The sequence below is a fragment of the Chelonoidis abingdonii genome, chromosome 6 (assembly GCF_003597395.2).
Source record: "Chelonoidis abingdonii isolate Lonesome George chromosome 6, CheloAbing_2.0, whole genome shotgun sequence".
NCBI lineage: Eukaryota > Metazoa > Chordata > Testudines > Testudinidae > Chelonoidis > Chelonoidis abingdonii.
In genome coordinates, this window is record NC_133774.1 from 47,101,332 (window position 1) to 47,121,805 (window position 20,474).

The following is a 20,474-nucleotide window of genomic DNA, read 5'->3' on the forward strand; positions in this document are numbered from 1 at the left end:
AAAATGTGAAATCACTTTCTCATTTTCTTGCATTCTTAGTATTTTGTTTTATAGTTACATAATGACTTGTAGTTGGAATATAATTAACATAGAGGAGATGGTGGTGGGATTGTGATGGATTCCGTCACAGAGACCCCCTGGGGACTGTTATCTGATGTGCTGAAACTACCTCTGAGCCCGTTTTCTTGGTCAGTTTGGGACTCCAGAACCCTGTCTTGTTGAGCCAGACATGCTAGTCTGCCGCAACAGAGACACAGGTCTGGTCCACGCCCCCAAAACTGCAGTCTTTAACCAAAAACTGATCAGAAAGTCACCTATCTCCAGCACCCAGACACCCCGTTCCCAATGGGATCCAAACCCCAAATAAATATAGGTTAAACTCATAAATTGTCCGCTCTCTATAACACTGATAGAGATGTATGCACAGCTGTTTGCTCTCCCAGGTATTAATCACTTACTCTGGGTTTATTAATAAACCAAAAAAATTTAAGTATAAAAGTAGGATTTAAGTGGTTTCAAGTAATAACAGACAGAACAAATAAGTTACCAAGCAAAATAAAAACAAAAAAAGGAAATCTAAGCTTAATACATTAAGAAACTGAATACAGATCTCACCCTCAGAGATGTTCCAATAAGCTGCTTTCACAGACTAGACTCCTTCTTAGTTTGGGGCCAAGCCTTTCCTCTGGTACGGTCCTTATTTGTTCCAGCTCAGGTGGTAATGAGGGGTTTTCTCATGGCTGCAGCCCCCTTTGTTCTGTTCCCCACTCCCTTTATGTCTTTGTCACAAGGCAGGAATCCATTGTCTCTCTCTGGGTTCCCCACTCTTCCTTCTAAATGGAAAAGCACCAGGTTTAAGATGGATTCCAGTATCAGGTGTTATGGGCACATGTCCTGTGAGACCCCAAGCCTCCATTATTTCCAGCCTGACTCACACAGGAAGGCTTACAAGTAAACAGAGACATTTACATCCACTTGTTCTAAATAATGGGAGCCATCAAGATTCTAAGCCACCATTAATGGCCCACATTTTGCATAATTACAGTAGGACCTCACAGTAATACTTCATATTTCTAATTTTAGATACAAGAATGATACATTCATACAAATAGCATGAACACACTCAGTAGATTATAAGGTTTGTAATGATACCTTACAAGAGACCCTTTGCATGAAGCATATTCCAGTTACATCATATTCACACTTATAAACATAACATATTTCCATAAAACATATAGAGTGCAACATCACAGGGATTTTTCACAAATAGAGAGAGACACCATAAGTTAGAGGAGGTGGTGGTTTATGACATTCTTATTGGTTAAAGCTATAGGTAAACCATAGAACCAGTAGTAAGTCTCAGAAGATGCACTCCAGTTTCCTGAAGTCTCTGCATTATTGTCCAAGAATCAGATAAAGAAGATATGCATGAAAGCAAGTGAAGAAGGATTGCATAGAATAAGGGAGGCAACAGCCATTAGAAAGAAACTACAAGGTGTCAAATATAGAGAGGCCATTAACAGAACTGAGTCCATCTTTCATTCAGAACAGATAGTATCAGTCATGTGGCACAGAAAGTGCCCAATACACTGACAAAGTTAAAATCCAGAGGCTACAGAAAGCAAGAGCATCTGCAACGAGTATATCGTGTGGCAAGCTGTAGTGATCCCAGTAAAGAGACTAGTGTCCATAGTACAAGAGAGTCCAGTTCTGTGAAACCTCCTACCTGGAGATGTTGCAAGTTTTTTGTCAAGAAGTGCTCCCAGAACAGAGACTCATCTTTGCAACTACGTTTAAGATGTTTGAACAGCTAATTCAAGCAGCAGTATTTAACTACAAAATGAGTGATCATTTAGCTGGAAGTGAATGACCTCATAGCTGTTGAAGGCAGGTACCACCTGACTTGTTTCATCCTGTTTATGAAGTCTGTGAGGAAAATGAGTAGGGCACAAAAATTACTGACACAGCAGTGCTTTGGCTTTAAAATGGGCTTCAGAAAGCAGCCAGTCAAGGCCATGTTTTTGAGCTACCTGAGGTTTGGCATTGTTACTGCAATCTTGCAAAGGAAACGGTCTTTGAAATTCCACACGCATACTTTACATCAGTCGTAGATCATAATTCAAGGAAAAATTCCAAACTCATATTGGGATTTTATTTCAGTTTACTTCCTTGCCTGATTGGTCGCCTGCTGAGAAATAAACACTCTTATGCCCAGTCAAGTATAATATATGTACCTATCTCACAAATGATGTGATGACCATTCCCAAGAAGACACATTTCTGTCATGGGTACATGTTGCATTGAAAATTTCACACCCTGACCACAAAGGTTTCAGTGTCAGTGATGACGATGCAGCTCCTTGCATTCCAGATTGCCTATACATGTTCCTTCACTTGCTGAGTGAAGGCCAATCTTTTCTTGAGGGCGATGCTGATGAAGAGAACCTTAAGAAACAAGAATCGGTGAAACTCAAGGTGCTTAGTGTAGTTCATTATATATGATGTGAACGGTAGAAAGTAATGAACATCAAAGCATATTGGTCTGGGGTGCACCCTCCATCATGCAACTGGGCAAAAGAACTCAGTCTGCTTTTTCATGAATCTGGCCACTGTATGTATTATGAAGGAAGTTTAAAGGTGGACAAAGCCTTAGCAGAGAAAACCCTGCAAACAATGGATGATGTGAATGATTGCGGTTGTTCCTCCTAATCTGATTCCCAGGAAATTTATTTACTATGTAGCTGACAATATTAACATACATTATGCTTCACTGGATGGCAAACACATGTCATGAACCCAAATCGCTGCTTGGCAAAGATGACTTGACCAAATCTGACGTTGATTGATCTAGAGTCGTCAAACAGCATACTCGGTGTTCATGATTTAGGTGACACAGTCATACCAGTCAGTGTAAGAAATGATGAAGCTAAACCAATATTCAAGGACCCTGTTGGTAAAGAGCGGTACTCTGAATCTGAAGAAAACTGTAAAGCTGCAGTGCAGGCAAGAACCTCTGATATGGCTTTTTATCATTAAACTTCAAAATGAGGATGTGGATGGACACATTTTAACCAGTTGTACATGACAACAGAACCAGTAATAACTACCATTGGATACTCATCCGTCATTCAAGCCCCTCCCCATGATCTAAACACCCTTGTTACAATTGCACAGGGATGCAAATATGTCTTCAGTGCATGGGCAGTAGTATGTGGTTCTAACGGTTGATGAAGCTCTGCACACTAAATAGAACTAAAATGGGCCACACCAGAATACAGAGAGTGGCTTATCTGAATGAACTTTCAAAAATTCTAAGGTCAGCATACACAGGCTTTGGAGGTAGCAGATGCCTGCATTGAAGTTGATGTTTTTAGACCAAACTCAACAGAACAAGCTATGAGTGGTAAGTCATATGCTAGAGCAATGCAGGCTCGCAGATTGACATTTCAAGCACTATGGAGCCTGCTTCTTCCACAACTCTTGGATTTCATATCCACATAAGATCAGGAGCTCAAAGAGGATATCACTAAAGCTGCTCGGTCATGTTGTTATGGTGAGCTCATGTCAGTTTGTGTTTCACGTAGATTTTGAAATCTCATATCTACATTGGTGACCAGCAAAGGTGAAGGTAATGTGAACTTCAGGTTTTGATGGCAGAACACGGAAATGGTGGCCTGCCACTCATATTCAGCTGTGACCAGAGAGAAGGAAATTGAGAGCTGCATCTTTTCACCTTCAGATGTGTGCTTTCATTCTCCATGAGATCTGACCACACAAACTATGTGTAGTGGGGTGCCATCTGCATCACAGAATTTTATCAATTATTGACTGACATGCTCATGGAGTTCCAGCAAGGGAACTTTTGTTGTTAAGAGATCATGTCTGAAGTTCAACCAAGTGGATCCTAATTAGAGCCAAGAGTGGCATAATGGCATAGGAAAGAAAAGAGGTGGAATTGCAGGCATCACCACGACTTGTTTAGCCTTCAGCAAATAGGCCTTGACTTACAACCTAAGAGTCCAAATTGCAGCGGATACCTGACCCTTGTTCCTTGTTGGCTTGGATGACCAACTTACTCATATAAGTCAAGAAAGTCAAGGAAGGTATGTGACAGTGAAGATGAGAATGCCCTCTTATGAACACTTCAGTGATTCACGGTTTTCTCTGGCGAGGAGCCACCCTCTTCATTGCAAAATATTGAAACAAAAGATCTGACTACTAAAGCCATAGAAGACGTAATGTTGCATGCAAAGATCCTAGGACAAGTGCAATTAGACAGTTTTGTGGAGAAATAGCTTGTGACAGAAGAGGGTGAGCCTAGACATGTACACATTCATGATCCACTGCCAAAAAATAGTGCTCCAACTTTTTCCATGCTATATGAGGTGGGGGAAGAAGTCAAAGGAAAAGCCTTTTACCATGAAGGTAGACAGAAATATTCTTCAGTGATTAATCTCAGGCTATGAAGCGGGCAAGACTGTCAATTTGCAACAAATTTTGAAACATGAGTTAATGCCTGCCCTTTGGCATTAGCAGAGTCAAATGGCAGACTAAGAACAGGCACAAAAGCAATACTCTGTGATGTACTGACAGCTGATGTCCACTGCCTGCCAACAGTTACCCCTGTATAATAGATGCACGAGCTTCTGAAAGCCGTCTGGAACTAAAATGTTTGGAGACCTTGCAGGAATATTTGTAAAGTCTGGAGCAGACTTCTACAGAATAAATTATGATGTGTTTGATAGGTATTGCAAGGAGTCTACTAAGTGTGACACAATGTAGAAATGCTCAAGAGGTACAAGATCCATCTGAAGAGTAGTGGAAGGAAGATATGTGCCTCTTCCACACACAGTAATTGGATGAATTTCATTGCAGTTCCAGAAAATGAAGACCTTGAAATATTTTTGTCTGAGCAACTAATGAGATAAAATCATTCTGGCCTGTGACTTTCAGGATCTGAAGTAAGATGCTCAACAGCAGCAGTTGAGACCAATCAGCTGTGTGGTCATCAGAAAGAAGCAGACACAAGAATGATTTTATGCTGCGTTCACGGGGATACCAACAGTGTTGGTTGTTGCAGTCAGGTAGACTGATGTGCTTATTCTCTTACTGGATCACTATAGCAAAAGGACATGTAGGCAGCTTTGAATGAAAGTACTCTCCTGTTCCTACCATTTGTGAGCAACTGTAATAGGGACCCACTGTTCTGAAAACCGTTCGCAAAATCATGGTCTGACTGGTTGTGATGCTGAACACAGCAAGAAGAAAACATGAAAAGTTTTTCAGTGATGCCATCAGCTTCTAACACACCTTGGACCTGGACCTGAAGGTGAACAGTATAGCAGAGTTTATTTAGAAGATGTATGTAGAAGTCCAGAGCACTGATAAAATGTGCCATTTTGTTCACATGCTTGTGGTCATCAGAAGCTCTATCCCCAAAAAAGTGATGCAGTTTTCTTTCACATGCACAGAGCTCATTACCAGACACTAGTTCGGAGACAGGTCCACTGCCCAAATGCAGTACTTCCTCTTTCAAATAGAGTGGGTTGGAAACAGAAGGATGGAGATCTGGTGCTACAGTTTGTCATTGCCACCAGTTCCACCAGATTGCATAGAGGCAGTATTCTGTGGCCACACAATAGGGTGCAGAAGTCAGCATTGTAGGTGCAAGACAACACGACTTGTTTGTACAGGAGCATGCAAATATAGACAACTGGAACAAGATTGTGTCAATGTATCTGACAGTGGATAAGGACAGTATTATCAAATAAGTAGATGTTATCGTTGTAATAATTGACCTAATAGGATGTTGATTCAGTCTGCCACTGTATACCAAAGTTTCTTGAAATAATTGGTGAATAATTGGTGAATAATTTCTTAAAGTTTCACAATAGTGAAACTTATGTGCATCAAAATATTTACTGAATGTTTAGTCAAGAAAATAATTTCACTTGTAAAAAGGGGTGTTTTTAGATTGTGTTGTATTTCTGATAAGTCAGCTTGTGTACTTTTATTTCAAGATGCTAATGCTCAAGTTTTAAGAGCCACATAAACACAATCAGTCATAGTTGTATAACCTATTAAATTATTTCTAGTACCTCTTGCAAATAAGAAACTGAAATTCAATAGTTTTGTAAAAAGTGTTCTGCATATTATTTGATAGCTTTTATTATATCGAACAGCTCATTAAAATCCAACTGAAGTATGTTAATCCTAAATAAAAAGAAAATAAAGATTTACACTTAAGCAATTTCCATGTGTTACTTTGCTGTCTTGGTAGAGGCCTTTACATACAACATGCAGGGTGGCAACAACCATATTTGGATTCAGCACATCCTAATTATCATAAAAAGACTTGCTACCATCTTTTAACAAAAAATGCCTCTGACAGTTAACTTCTTTGAAAACCCAACTAGTCTATAAGTTTTGATTCTCTTCTAGCGTATTACTGCAGTGCTTCTATCCGTTTGTAGTTTTCCCTCTACTGGTTAAATTATTCTTATTTAGGCTTGGCAGGATTCTGTTTTAATCGATAACTGTCAGTAAATGTCGATTTTAGCTGACACACAGAAATCAACAGGAGAAAATCAATCAGTAACAGTTGACGTGGCTGCAGGGATAGAGTATCACTGGGTCTGCCACCATGCAGGGAGCCCTCTGCAGCCCTGCTGTCACAGGAGTGAGAGAGTGGGTCCCTGACAATGGAGCTGCAGAGGGCTCCCTGTGCTGCCTCAGGGCTGTTGTCACCTGATCCCTGCAGGCAATAATGTGCAGGGGAGGCTGCAGTCCTGGCAAGATAGAGCTGAGACCATGGCCAGGACTGCAAGGAGGAGGAGACAGAGTTCTTGGCCATGAGGGAGGCTATCCCACTGCTCAGTGGCTCCTGTGGCAGTGCAGGGCAAGTCCACGGCAGCCCCGCTGTCATGGGCCTGCTCTCTAACCACCAGCTGATAGTGACAGAGCTGCAGCCTTCCCCCACACCTTGTGCCTGCTGGGATCAGGTCACGGCCCTAAGATCATACAGGGAGCCCTTTGCTGCTCTACTGTTATGGCCCCACTCACTCATTTGCTAGACAATAGTTTGGGAGCCATCCCCGGGCAGGAACTGTTCATCAGCGGGGCAGTTGCCAACAGCTCGTGCTGCTCCTTACAGTCCTGGCCAGGGGTCTGTACTCCACCGGGCCAGGATGACTGCAGCTTCCCCTGAACCTTGCTCCTCAGTGTCCTGACACATATGACTATGCAGAGAGCCCACTGCAGCTCACTGTCAGCGCTGCCCTAGCCCCAATCCTACCTCCATAAATGTAAAAATAATAAAAATATAAAAATTTTAAAAATAAAAATTGATAAAAATCACTGACAATAGAAAAAATAAAAATTGAATTCTGCCAAGGCTGTTCATATTGCAGTAGTAGTTGGACTCCATCCTTACTGTGCTGGGCATTCTACAGATACATAAGATATATGAATGGACTATAAAGTGGATAGAAAGCTGGCTAGATTGTCAGGCTCAACAGGTAGTGATCAATGGCTTGATGTCTAGTTGGCAGCCAGGATCAAGTGAAGTGCCCCAGGGGTCGGTAGGGGGCCGGTTTTGTCCAACATCTTTATTAATGATCTAGATGATGGGATTAATTGCACCCGCCGCAAGTTTGCAGATGACACTAAGCTGGAGGGAGAGGTAGATACGCTGGAGAGTAGGGACAGGGGCCAGAGTGACCTCGACAAATTGGAGGATTGGGCCAAAAGAAATCTGATGAGGCCAATGGCATATTGGACTATATTAGTAGGAGCATTGCCAGCAGATCGAGGGAAGTGATTATTCCCCTCTTTTCAGCATTGGTGAGGCCACATCTGGAGTATTGTGTCCAGTTTTGGTCCCTTCACTACAGAAAGGATGTGGACAAATTGGAGAGAGTCCAGCAGAGGGCAGTGAAAATGATTAGGGGGCTGGGGCTCATGACTTATATGGAGAGGCTGAGGGAACTGGGGTTATTTAGTCTGCAGAAGAGAAGAGTGAGGGGGGATTTGAGCTACCTGAAGGGGGATTCCAAAGAGGATGGAGCGAGGCTAATCTCAGTGGTGGCAGATTGACAGAACAAGAAGCAAAGGTGTCAGGTTGCAGTAGGAGAGGTCTAGGTTGGATATTAGTACAGGCGAGTATCATGTTACGTGCATTTAACATACATGAATTCAGCTTTGCACGATTGGCAAAAACAGCCCCCCATCCCCCCACACCCAACAGAGAAAAACAACAATTTAAATACTGTACCTGTAGTGCGGGTGATTCCACCCGCCATTACACTCAATAAAATTTTGACTATATTTGATTTTCACTTTACGCACTGACAGCGGAACATAACCCCAGCGTAAGATGAGACTCGCCTGTAAACACTATTTCACTGTGAGGGTAGTGAAGCACTGTAATGGGTTACCTAGGGAGCTGGTGGAATCTCTATCCTTAGAGGTTTGTAAGGCCTGTCTTGACAAAGCCCTGGCTGGGATGATTTAGTTGGGGTTGGCCCTGCTTTGAGCAGCGGATTGGACTAAATGACCTCCTGAGGTCTCTTCGAATATTAATATTCTATGATTCTGTGATAAGAAAAACACTGCTGTTCTGAAGAGTTTACAATCTAAGTATGTTCTAAATTAGATTCCCCCTCCCATTAAAGATTGGCAGGGGCACATTGTGCCCAGGAGCAAGCACTCACTGTTCTGCTCGGTGCTGCTTGCCAGATGTTGGGATCTCTGCTTCACTATTCTCTTGCCCTCATCTAGCATTACTAAGCCAACTTCTTCCGTGTATCGATGGTATTTTGCCTCTGTCATCTTTCATTCTGTTTCAGGGACATTCTCGGTTAGGTCAAAGTGCACAGCTTGATTGTGAAACAGGTCCACAGGGCTAATTTTTAATCAGGAGGTGAGAAGGAACACTTGCAACTGGGATGAAGGCAGCATGAGGAGTTGCCAACTTCGTTAGCTGGAAGGAGATTAAGGTGGATTTGTGGCACTGGAGAGTTCAACACTTGGAAGGGAAATTGTATTGGGCATGCCATTGACAGGAGGGATTAAGAAGCATTGGTAGCTAGGATAAGAGGGTTAGGTTACCATTCTTGCCACTAGAATAGGATGGGAGGCTTTTGGGAATGGTCTTAGGGCACATCGTCCTCTCTCCCTGCTGTCACTGTCTCTCCCCTCCCCCCAAAAATAAACCTCTGGAGGGATGCACTTCTGGAACATCCTCTTATTGCTGCATTTCAGGTTTGGGCTCCAAGAGTGCAGGGTTCATGTTGGCTAGCTGTTTCCATTGATTATGACCTGCCTTCCTTAAATTGTGGGGAGGAGTCATAGAGAATGGGCTTTGTTCCTATACCAAATCCAAAATTGCAGCTCATAGTCTTGCCTGAGGTGTTTGCCTTGCTCTAGAATAACTACTAAAACTTTTAGACCAATTACATCTTCATGCATCCTGCTATTAATATGACTCTCTTTCCAAGTACAATACATTACATTTGTTCTGTGTTCTAGAGTTTTGTAGTTTTCTCTCTTGAATATGGATAGTCCTTTGAGGCATTGCAACCTGGTAAATACTGGATTTGTAAGGTTTTAACCAGAATAAAACAAAAAGAAAAATGCTGCTGAGCTGGAGGATGGAGTGGAATCACCTTTAAATAATTACACATTGTTGGGGCTCAGATAATAGAGGAGTCCTTGAAATGTTTCACTGTGGAAAAACAATACAGAAAATAAAAAAACAATAATCCCCCTCCCCCCCCCGCTGTTTTCCAGGCACTTTCCCATCCTCTATCAAATAGTCTGCCATTTCACCCCCTTTCTAATCCCAGCTAAATTTCAAAACCTATTGGGTGTGGATGGAGAATATTAGAATCATAGAGTATCAGGGTTGGAAGGGACCTCAGGAGGTCTAATTCGCTATCAGTTTAGGTGTTGGTTGATTCCTTCCTTGACAAATTTGAGTATGTAAATTTGTTTGCAAGATTTATTTTAGAATGGGTGTGTTGTGCAATAAGGTTTTAGTTGAAAACACAATAGCTAGTAAATTAAGCTACTTACAGAGTGATCTATAAAATGTTTCTAGATGTCTTTCTCTAACTGCTGAGCAGCCAATGCCTCGTTCCCTCTCCCACAGCCCCCCCGACAAGTTAATGGGTTAAAATGGCAGTACAAACTGCCTTCTAATACTAGGGTTTGAAAAGTGCACTTAACCACTTGCTCAGGGCATATAGAATAAAGCATCAGGCAAAGTAATTTACAATCCTGTTTTCCTTTGAGGATAATGCAAAGCAAGACTACATAATGGAAGTATTATTTCCTGTATTTTTTGTCAATTCAAGGTCCCTACTTATGCTGTACTGGAAAAGGCAGTGAAGGAGTAGAAGTGGCTTCATTTCTTGTTTGCTGTTTTTGAATGGTTTAGAATGTCTCAAACAATGGGTGCAGGATCATACACTTACTATTACATGGATGGGGACTGAGAGACTTAAACAGGGAAAAAGAAATCTGAAAATATTATGTGATTCTGCCCCCTAACGAATCCACTGACACGGAAACATTGAGTTCATCCTTTCCATATATACTTTTCATTGAAATGGCTTTCGGCTGGGGTTGATTCAAAAAGTCTCTAACTGATATTGATCCTTGTTGCACATAACTGTGTTTAATGTATACAGTATTTACATAGCAAGCTAACTGCCTTGATCAGAAAAGGAACAAAAAGATGAAACATCTCATGAGACTATCTTTTGTTGTTCAAATGAAGCTTCGTTCTGGTACAATTTTTAATCTGAATTTCAAAAACTATTTTAAGTGGCTATAGTTCTTATATTAACAGTTACACGGAGTGAAGTATTTTAATAATTTAACAGAAAAAGCATTGGAAGGAATAAAATAAATACAGTGGCTTAAATATAGCTTTGTGGTTACAAATTTTAGGGCCCCATTTAACTTAGAGAAGGTATTAAATTGAATTTTCTCAGATAATTGACAATATACTTGAAATGGTCTGCTTGTAAGTCGCCTTTTTGCTTCATGAAAGAGAAACTATACACCGAAAATACTTCTCTGATGCAGCTACCTAAACTAGTGTAGTTGGTGGTCTCCTGTAAAATTCTATTTTTTTTTAACAAGTATGTAATGAAATATTTAAGAAAAATAAATCTAGCATAACTGAAATCTGAAGTTGCCCATATATTCTTATTTAGAGGTATCTATCTGTACTGCAGGCAACTTGAACTGTTCCCGTACTGGAAAATTTAATGTATCACTCAATTACTATTCTTTAGTCCAATTTAAAATAATAGATTGGGAGTAAGGTCTTATTGCAGTGTAACCTTTGGAACATTAGAAATAACCTCTTTTCCTTCTGAAATTGGTGTACAGTAACGGCATCAGTCTTATCACATTACATGAATATATTTTCTAACTGTATTTAAAACTTTTTCATTTGACAGTTGTTCAATATGTCTCTCCTTGCTCTCACCCATTAAACTACAATACAGTTTAGAAATATTGTCAGTGTTGCAAGAAAATATGCCATATCTTAGGGCTTTATGATTCCTTCATTATATTGTTTTGGAGTTATATTAAACCTGGCTTGCATATCTTTTCAATGTTTGGACTTTTCACTTATGCTTTTGACATTTTTTTCGGTAGAACTTATTACTCTGTTTTGCCACAATCTATTTGGTTCCTCGTCGTTGTTGGGACTCCTTTGTTTTCCCATAACACACTTAATTCTGTTTTTATTGATGTGAATGGTTGCAACTATATGAAGTATAGAATAAAATACCTTGGTCTGTGTCTATATTTTTTAACACTGTTTGCTAGATCTCCATGAGTTTGTTTGCATTCTGAGTTTTGAGCATGCTAACAGATGAAATGAATATCTACTACGGTTCTGGTTTTAATCCTTAAACAACTCACTTTATTAGGAGAGGTAGCCGTGTTAGTCTATATCAGCAAAAAGAACGAGGAGTACTTGTGGCACGTTAGAGACTAACAAATTTATTCGAGCATAGTTTTCGTGGTCTAAAACCCACTTCATCAGATGCATGCAGTGGAAAATACAGTAGGAAGATATACACAGAGGACATGAACAAATGGGTGTTACCATACTAACTATAATGAGAGTAATCAGTTAAGGTGGGCTATTATCAGCAGAAGGAGAAAAAAAACTTAAAATAAATGTGTTAGTCTCTAAGGTGCCACAAGTACTCCTTATTCTTTTCATTAAGAGAGAATTTTTGGTTTATCCTGTTGTTGGGGACTCAAACTTGCTATTTTGAAGGATCTTTTATTTTTCCTGAGTACTCTTGCTTCAGAACTAAACTCCTTCCTCCTGTCATTTTACTCTCAGAAATGTGCTGGGCTTGATTTCTTCCACCCTTCCCTTATACCCCCACTACGCTGCCCTCCATTCAGCTTAATATGAGGGTCAGCTACTTATAAATTATATATGTATCTCTTCATGATTAAATATGTTGTATAATTCTTGATATAGTGTTCTGATACTACAGGGAGATACATTCCTTTTTTCAAAGGCATTGTCATGTGCATTCTTTGACTGAATACAATTAAAGTGGGGCAGAGGGGACATTGGTATAAATTTTGTTAATACCATATTATAGTTGAGATTTTAAATGCATAAAAGATTGCAAACTCAACGTTCTGGTTCCTGCTGTAATTATGCCATATTTCATATATATATATATATATATATATATTAGCTCTTTTGCCCTATTGCCGTACACTGGACAAGAAAACACAACATATCCACAAGGAGATGGTGGTTGCTGCTTTGATATTCAGAACTTTGACTTTCCAAAGTTTGGTCCCAATCCTCTGTTCCTTACTCAAGGCAAAACTTCTACTAATTTAAATGGGAGTTTGCCTAAGGAATGCACAAGTTGGGAAAGTAGGGAGCAGAGGAGGTGAGAAATAAGGCAGTAACACAGATTTGTTTTTTATTTTGCATGTAATATTTAGTCTCAACTCCACTTCAGCTACGTTTTTGGTGCTTAAGATTGAAAATATCTGTATATTACTGCAGTGAAAAACACTTTGTAAAGTCATAGTAATTTCTTAAGCAGAAGTGTTATAAAGCAATTGCCATGCAGCAAAGCTGTTGGTTTTTTTTTACTGTTTTAAAACATTGCTTAGTGACGAGTCCCTACAGAGTTTTCAGGTTGTACAGGGATGCTGTTACTTTCAAGATGTGCAAAGATGGACTTTGCTTTTACCCACAAAAAAATTGTATTTCCTGCATGTAGCTTCCTTACACTTGCTTTCCATGATGCACTAGGCACACAACAGACACCTCCACCCCTTACCTTTCTCCCATGTTGTGCGAGGAGAACTATGTCTTGGGGAGGCATGTGGTGCAGTTTTTGAAGTTGACCTTAGGACACTACAGGGCACCCCTCTCTTTTAATGTGGCTCTCTCCGTCTAACTTGTAACTACTCCCAATTGCACCCCATTTGGCATATTCCTGCTTTCCCTTTATGAAGTCATCACTGAATCCATATTATACACTAGACCTTCCTTTAATAACCAGCATTTTGAATTGTTTTACCCACAAACCAACCAAATGTGGTCAAAGATACCAGTCTTTATGAAAACCAATATAAAAAGAACAGTTTGGAGTCTCTGACCATGGTATCTTGTAGCTATGGACATAAAAAATGTTAGAAAAACATTCAGGAGGTGAGATCATTTCATTTTTGAGCCCTCATCTCTCCCAAATTCCATGTCAAATTTGACTCAGACTTTTGAGAAAAATTGTACCCTGTTTAAGATAATTTTGTAATGAAAATTCAGGCAGATAGTCATTTTAGTGAAGTGAGAGGAGTTTAAAAAAGGATTATAAAGGAAGGACAGGAACAACCTGAGCTATGTATCTTGCGTCCTCAAAACAGATAACCTGGAGTTGAGGGAGTTTATTGTGTTTTAAAAACAAAACAAAAAACAAAAAAACCCCCACACACCAAACAAACATTGTTTTGTTGCTTGAAAATAAAACACAGGGGGGAGGAATATCTCAGTGGTTTGAGCATTTGCCTGCTAAACCCAGGGTTATGAGCTCAATCCTTGAGGGGGCCATTTAAGAATCTGGGGCAAAAATCTGTCAGGGATGGTACTTGGTCCTGCTGTGAAGGCAGGGGACTCGACTCAATGACCTTTCAAGGTCCCTTCCAGGTCTATGAGATAGGTATATCTTCATATAATGATGGATAAAATGCATAAAGCCATACCATTGAAGGTCATGTTGGAAAGAGAGACAGTGTGGTGGCTAGGACACACCTGTTCTCCACTCTTCCACTTACTTGCACTATGAACATAGGCAAGTCATGTCATCCCTGTGCCTCTGTTTCCAGCAGTGCCCTTCATCCGACTTGTCTGTTTAGCTTGTAAGCTCTTTGGAGAAGGCTCTGTCTTACTATATGCATGTACAATGTATAGCATAATGGGGTCTTGATCTTTGTTGGGGCTTCTAGGGATTACCACAGTACTGAGTAGTAAATATTTGATTATTTGCATATTTAGTAGCAAATTAGAGTTACAAATGAGTATATTTGTGAAATGTATATTTAACTCTTTCGTCACTTAGGTTCCTGTGGCTAGAGCCAGCATTCTCTGGCTTATTGGGGAATATTGTGAACGAGTTCCAAAGATTGCACCTGATGTTTTGAGAAAGATGGCGAAGAGCTTCACTAATGAAGATGACCTTGTGAAGCTGCAGATCTTAAATTTGGGAGCAAAACTGTATTTAACCAACTCAAAACAGGTAAGAGTAAGACTGTATAAATGAGCGATCCTTTCCTGCTCCCGTAGAGTATATTTTGTGCATTCTGCATGGATTAGCACTCATTTCTTACATATAGATCTAAAACAAAGAAGCTTTACATGTGGAAATTTACTACCGCATCGCTGACTGGACCCAAAACTAGTAGCACACAGAATAGGAGGTCCATGTACTTGTTGCCTTAGCGCTAGGTTTGAGTGAAATTTAGCAATTCCATTTGTAGGGAATTTGACAAACCCTCCTTGATTTTCAGTTGTTTTGGGTTAATGCTTTTTGAATGTAAAACTCCAAAGCAAAATGCTTTGCTAATTTTCACATGCTTTTGTGACCGTATTTTGCCTCCCACCAGATATCCTAAACTCTCTTACCTTTTTCTCAGATCAGACCTGCTGGGATAACACAGTGAAGTGCAGGGGGACTATGAGCCTAAACTCCAGTAGAGGCAGAAAGTCTCAGGACTCTGCCTATAGAGAGGTGATGACTGGAGGCATGACACCTAAGGGGACATCCCTTTAGTAGACCACAGAAAGGTCAGAGATGCAGTTACCTCAAAACTGTCACAATAACCACTTCTCTTTTCTTACCATGTCATTTCATATTAAAAAAAAAAAAAAAAAAAAAGTTTTTCTAACCCTTAGATCATGGAGATAATTGGGAAAACTTGAACTAAATGTAAATGGATACACTTATGCCTGCCTGAATCTGTAGATAGGCTGAAAAAATAACAGAGAGGTATGAACTGCCCCATTCATCTTGATGAAGGCCCTGTGAATTGTCATTTTATGGCCATGGAATATAGCATTTTTTCACAAAGCTACAAGGTGGAGCATGTTTGTCATGGAAGTGGCCCAATTTTCAATAGCCAGTTCCCTGAAGTTTTTCTCTATCTCCCTGTCCTGCCGGACCCGCGTGCCTCTTGCTCTCCAGCTTTTCACTCAACAGCAAGTTAATTGGATGGCAGGGAGCCAAATAGCAGGGCGGTCTTGATCCTATTATCTTACTCCCCTTTTCTGGGGCTTTGCCACTTGCCATCTGAGTTTTTTCTCTAGTGGACTCAAAGTAGAACATGCATCTGATTGTATGCCAAGTATCAACATGCTTCAAAAGAGTTGTCACGGTAGTTATCAAAGGATTCTGCTGCATGCATATGGCCATTGAGAGGAAGGAGCATTAATCCATTTGGAGATCCACCATCTATCCTTAAGAAAGAAACTCATTAAAGTCTTCAAGTAAAAGGTTATGGGCTTACAAAATGAGAAGACTCTTTTTTATCCATGGCAGTGCTGTAAACATAAAAGTTCTGCAAGCATCATACTTAGGAGTCCCAAGGTAGTCCTGGTAAGAAAAAGTTTAAGAGCCCAAACTTATTTTAAAAAGTGGAAGATATACAGTTTTGGTAATATCTTCCCCCCAAAATAGCTTATGAGATCTTCAGGTTTTGTTCTTTGGAAAATCCTACTATATTTTGAAGTCACACCTTTTGAGTTCTCATAGCATAACAACATAAATACTTCACCAGATTTTCTGAAAATAAAATGACCCTTTGTTTACTGTACCATAATAATAGACTCTGGCTTTAACAAAATTTCTGTCTACATTGCATTTTTCAACAATATTTATTTTCATTAGTTTTAAAAACAGTGAATAAAAGTTACATGCTAATTTTTTACCTTAGGTATGGTGGTTATAGTAACAGGTTCAAGAATCTGAAATGTTTTTACTCTTATAGGGAGGCATTGTAATTTGAAATAAGGACAATCTTGAATACACTAAAGACTATTTTGTTTCAAATGGGCTATCGCACCATCTTGTTTTACATCAACTGGTGGGGAGGCACCAGATTTTGCTTCCTCCTTTGGATAATCCTGCAGGGGTTCGGAGCTATCAAGTAGGGGAAGAGAGCACAATTGCAAACAAAGTCAGTCTCTGATAGATCCTCATAAATTGTCTCTGTATCAGAGGCTGACAGATAAGATTTGTATACATTTGTGACATGGGAGTTGGATTGCCTCCCAATTCACCTAAATAAAAAAGCTGCTAGTATTCTGCTCCCAGAATCTAGAGGAGGAGCCTCTAACAAAGGACACTTTCTGTGTCCACTGGGGAAGGATGCTTATGTATGTCTTTCGACCAGTGCTGCTCATAACAACTCCTGGAGAGACTAAGGTTTGATTAATAGTTCCAAATGAAAAGTTCTCATTTTTGTTGGAGATAACCAAAGCAAATTTCATTGGCTGAATAGCTTCAGAAGTTGGTCACATAGCTCCATGTCGAACTGGGAGCCCTTGTTCTGGCATTATGGCTAATGACATAAGAGAGCTCTGTCTCCAAACAGATAGCTAAAGGCCTTCTGGCCTATGAGAAGCCATGCAAACAGTCCTTTGTGGACTTCTTCTATTATCCTGCATAAAAGAATGCTTGACAATCTTCTTCACCTGCCTATTTCTAACTTAGACTCACTACATCTCTGGGTGATAAGCCCACTATTTTAGCTTGTTATGAATTAGTTGAGGCCAGATCAGTGTGTAGTTTTGTTTTGTTGGTGAGGGGGGCACCGGGAATCAGGATAATGTGGGACTTTTAACATGTTTTGACAATTCATTAAAAAGCCCTCAGTGTAATGGGATACCAGTGAGGTACTGACAAAAGTAATGTAAGTCTCTTTTGTGCCATTCATTACGTGACAGTTCAGGATTCTTATATGGAAGATCATTTTCCTGATTGCAATGGTTTCAGTTCAAAGCGAATAAGCTTTATGCTTTAGCAATCAAAACATTTTTATACCAGATTTTACAAATATAAATTGTTGCTATGAACTTATCCGAAGTTTTTTTCCGGGTGGCATTAGAAGTTCCATCTTAAGGAGCCTATTGTCCTGCCAGTGTTCTTCTCGTGTCTGCATTTGAGTCATTTCTCCACACACTCAATGTTAAAATGTCCTTGTGATTCTCTTTGTAGTATTCTGAAGCCGTTAGAAAGTCTACCCATTTTTTGTTTAGAAATACTTAAGATTCCAGGGTTGTATTTTAAAGTTTTTTTTCAGTACTGCCCTTCTTTCCCTTGCCAGGGCCCCATGTATTATCTCAGACTGTAGTAACAGCCATCCTTCACTGGGAAGAGTTTCATGCTTTCTCAAAATAGAGGATCCCGAGATGGTTTTAGAGTGCTCTTGAGAATCTGTGATAAATTCCAACAGTGGTAAAAACTGAGTCTTTTCTAAAAGTCCAGGTTGTTGTCCACTAAACATGCTCCCTTCTTTCATCACTGGGATTTATCACTGATTCTGAAGAGTGCTCTGGATCTGACATATTTTAAGAGTTCACTTCAGTGGTCAGGAAAAATTATATGTATTCCTCTCAAGAGAATCCTCCACATAGTTTCCTCTGAAACAGATGCCCTCTCAGCCCCATCCTTCCAGCAGGAAAGTCATTCAGCTGCTTTGCTTTATTACTTATTTCAAATTAATGCTCTCAGCTGCACAATAGCTCCTTCCTTGCCTGTCTTTTCAAAATTAGACTTAAATACTTCTCAGTTTCAGAGAATTTCAGGAAATGTTTGTGGAATCAGCCTTCTCACAAGGGAACTCCATATCTGCTGTCAACTGGAACAATTAATCTCTTCAGATGTAGAACCAATGTAAAGCAGATGTTGGTGCGAAACAAATGGTCAAACAGCAACAAACACTTCCTCATTTCTTGCTTCCGACTTACAGAATCTGCTCATAGTCTATTCCGTTAACCTTCAACCCTCATAGAAGGAACTGACCAAGAGGTTAGCCTGAAATGGCAGAAGATAATTTCTCTTTGAGCGTTCCCAATATATATAAAACTCAGCATCGCAACAAACTCCCTCAGCTGTTCCAGTATGTGTCATGAAGAAAGCAGCTTCCAATGCACAAATGTATCACTAGTCTTGAAGGATATGATTTCTTTTTCAACTGAGAATCTGTCAGTCATTTAGTGGTTACTAATGTATCAGAGATTATTTCTGTATTTTCTTATGTGGCTTCCACTAAAAGCAGCCATTTGGTATACTCAACAATGTTACATTTTGTTATGAATGGCACCCCAACATTCTTGATATAATGGACATGTCCAATTATTATGCATGAAGTTTCCTCTTTCCCAAAATTTTTTAGGAATCTCCCTGGATCTTCTTCCTTCCTGAGCCATTGGGAGAACAAGATTGTCTGCATTGCCCTGAACATGCTGGTAACACTTGCAGTTCTCCACTGAGATAATGACTAATCTAATCTCATGCTTCAGGGCTTCAGCTGGTCACTTGCAGGGATCAGGAAGGATTCCTCCTGACTGCACAATTGACCATACACACTCTGTTTTTTGCCTTCCTCTGGAGAAGGAATAACAGGCAGGGTGAAACCAGTGCTCCGATGTGGTACAGAGAATCCTCTTTTTTTTTTTTTAGATGCCTGGCTTGTGTGTCTTGCTTACATGCTTGGAGTCAAACTGGTCACCTGATTTGGGGTCAGGAAGGAACTTTCCCTAAAGTCAGATTAGCAGATTTTTTTGCCTTCCTCAGACGCGTGGAGTAAAGATCATCTGAGATGATCCAGCTGTATTACACCTAATCACTACCATTGCAAGGACTCAGGCATTAGTCAAATCTTGGTCTCTTCTCTGCCAGTGGCACACAATTGAGGACTGAAATGCTTTAGATTAACAAGTAATTGAACTCAGTATATGGGTATTTGGGTAAAATGTGATGGCCTGTGACATACAGGTGGTCAGACTAGATCGGGGTGGCCAAACTTATTGATCCTCTGAGCCACATGTGACAATCTTCAGAAGTTCAAGGGCTGGGGCATGGTTGTTGGGACTCGGGGCATCTGCCCTGCGGGAGGCACCTGCTGGGGCTCAGGGCTTCAGCCCTGCTCATACTGAAGCCGGTAGCCCCTGGCAGGTGTGCCCCATGGGGCAGAAGCTCTGAGACCCCTCTCCCTGCTGGGCAGAAGCCCCTACTCCACCACCCTGCTGCAAGGCAGTGGTCCCGAGCTCTCCCCCCACCAAGTTTGGTGGGTGGAGAATGGTGGGGCGGGCTCCCGGAGACTCACTTAAATTGTAAAAGAGCTGTATACAGCTCACAAGCCACAGTTTGGTCAGCCCTGTACTAGATGATCTAAATGTCCCTTCGGGCCTTAAACTCTATGAAATCTATGAAACAAATATCCTCACCCAAACTTGGGAGGGGGTATATTCTTTTTAACTGTGCTTCTATGATATGCTATCGGAAAAATATCTGACATTTTATCTTCTCATACTACAAATTAAATGTGCTGGACCTCTTTATTCTGTTCCTTCTGTGATAGACCCAGGCAGCTGGGTACAGCAGAATTGCAGAAGGTAGATATACTGGCCACTGGATTAACAGTTTTCTGTTTCCTGACTGACCAGAGCAGGGGCTGCTCCAGGCTAATGAGAACACCTGACTCTAATTAACCTGCAAAGTCAGGTGAGGCCATTGAGCTTATGTGACCACCTGACTCTAATTTAAGGCCCACTGATACTATAAAAAGGGCTCACAGAAGAGAGCCAGGGGAGAGGAAGTGCAGCTGAAGGGCTGGTTAATGAAGACACCCTCAAACCATCGGTAAGGGAGCCCTAAGGTAAGGATGAAGAAGGGAGAAGCAGAAGAG

General features: G+C 40.5%; 1 protein-coding gene across 2 annotated transcripts in view; it reads left to right on the plus strand.

Moving 5' to 3' along the window:
* The window catches only part of AP3B1 (adaptor related protein complex 3 subunit beta 1), a 275,539-nt gene that overhangs the window by 138,112 nt on the left and 116,953 nt on the right, over positions 1-20,474 (plus strand). For both annotated transcript variants that reach the window (XM_075066996.1, XM_075066997.1), the window contains exon 15: positions 14,627-14,803. In XM_075066996.1, coding sequence (XP_074923097.1) covers positions 14,627-14,803 — 177 coding nt within the window. The remainder of the gene's footprint in view (positions 1-14,626; positions 14,804-20,474) is intronic.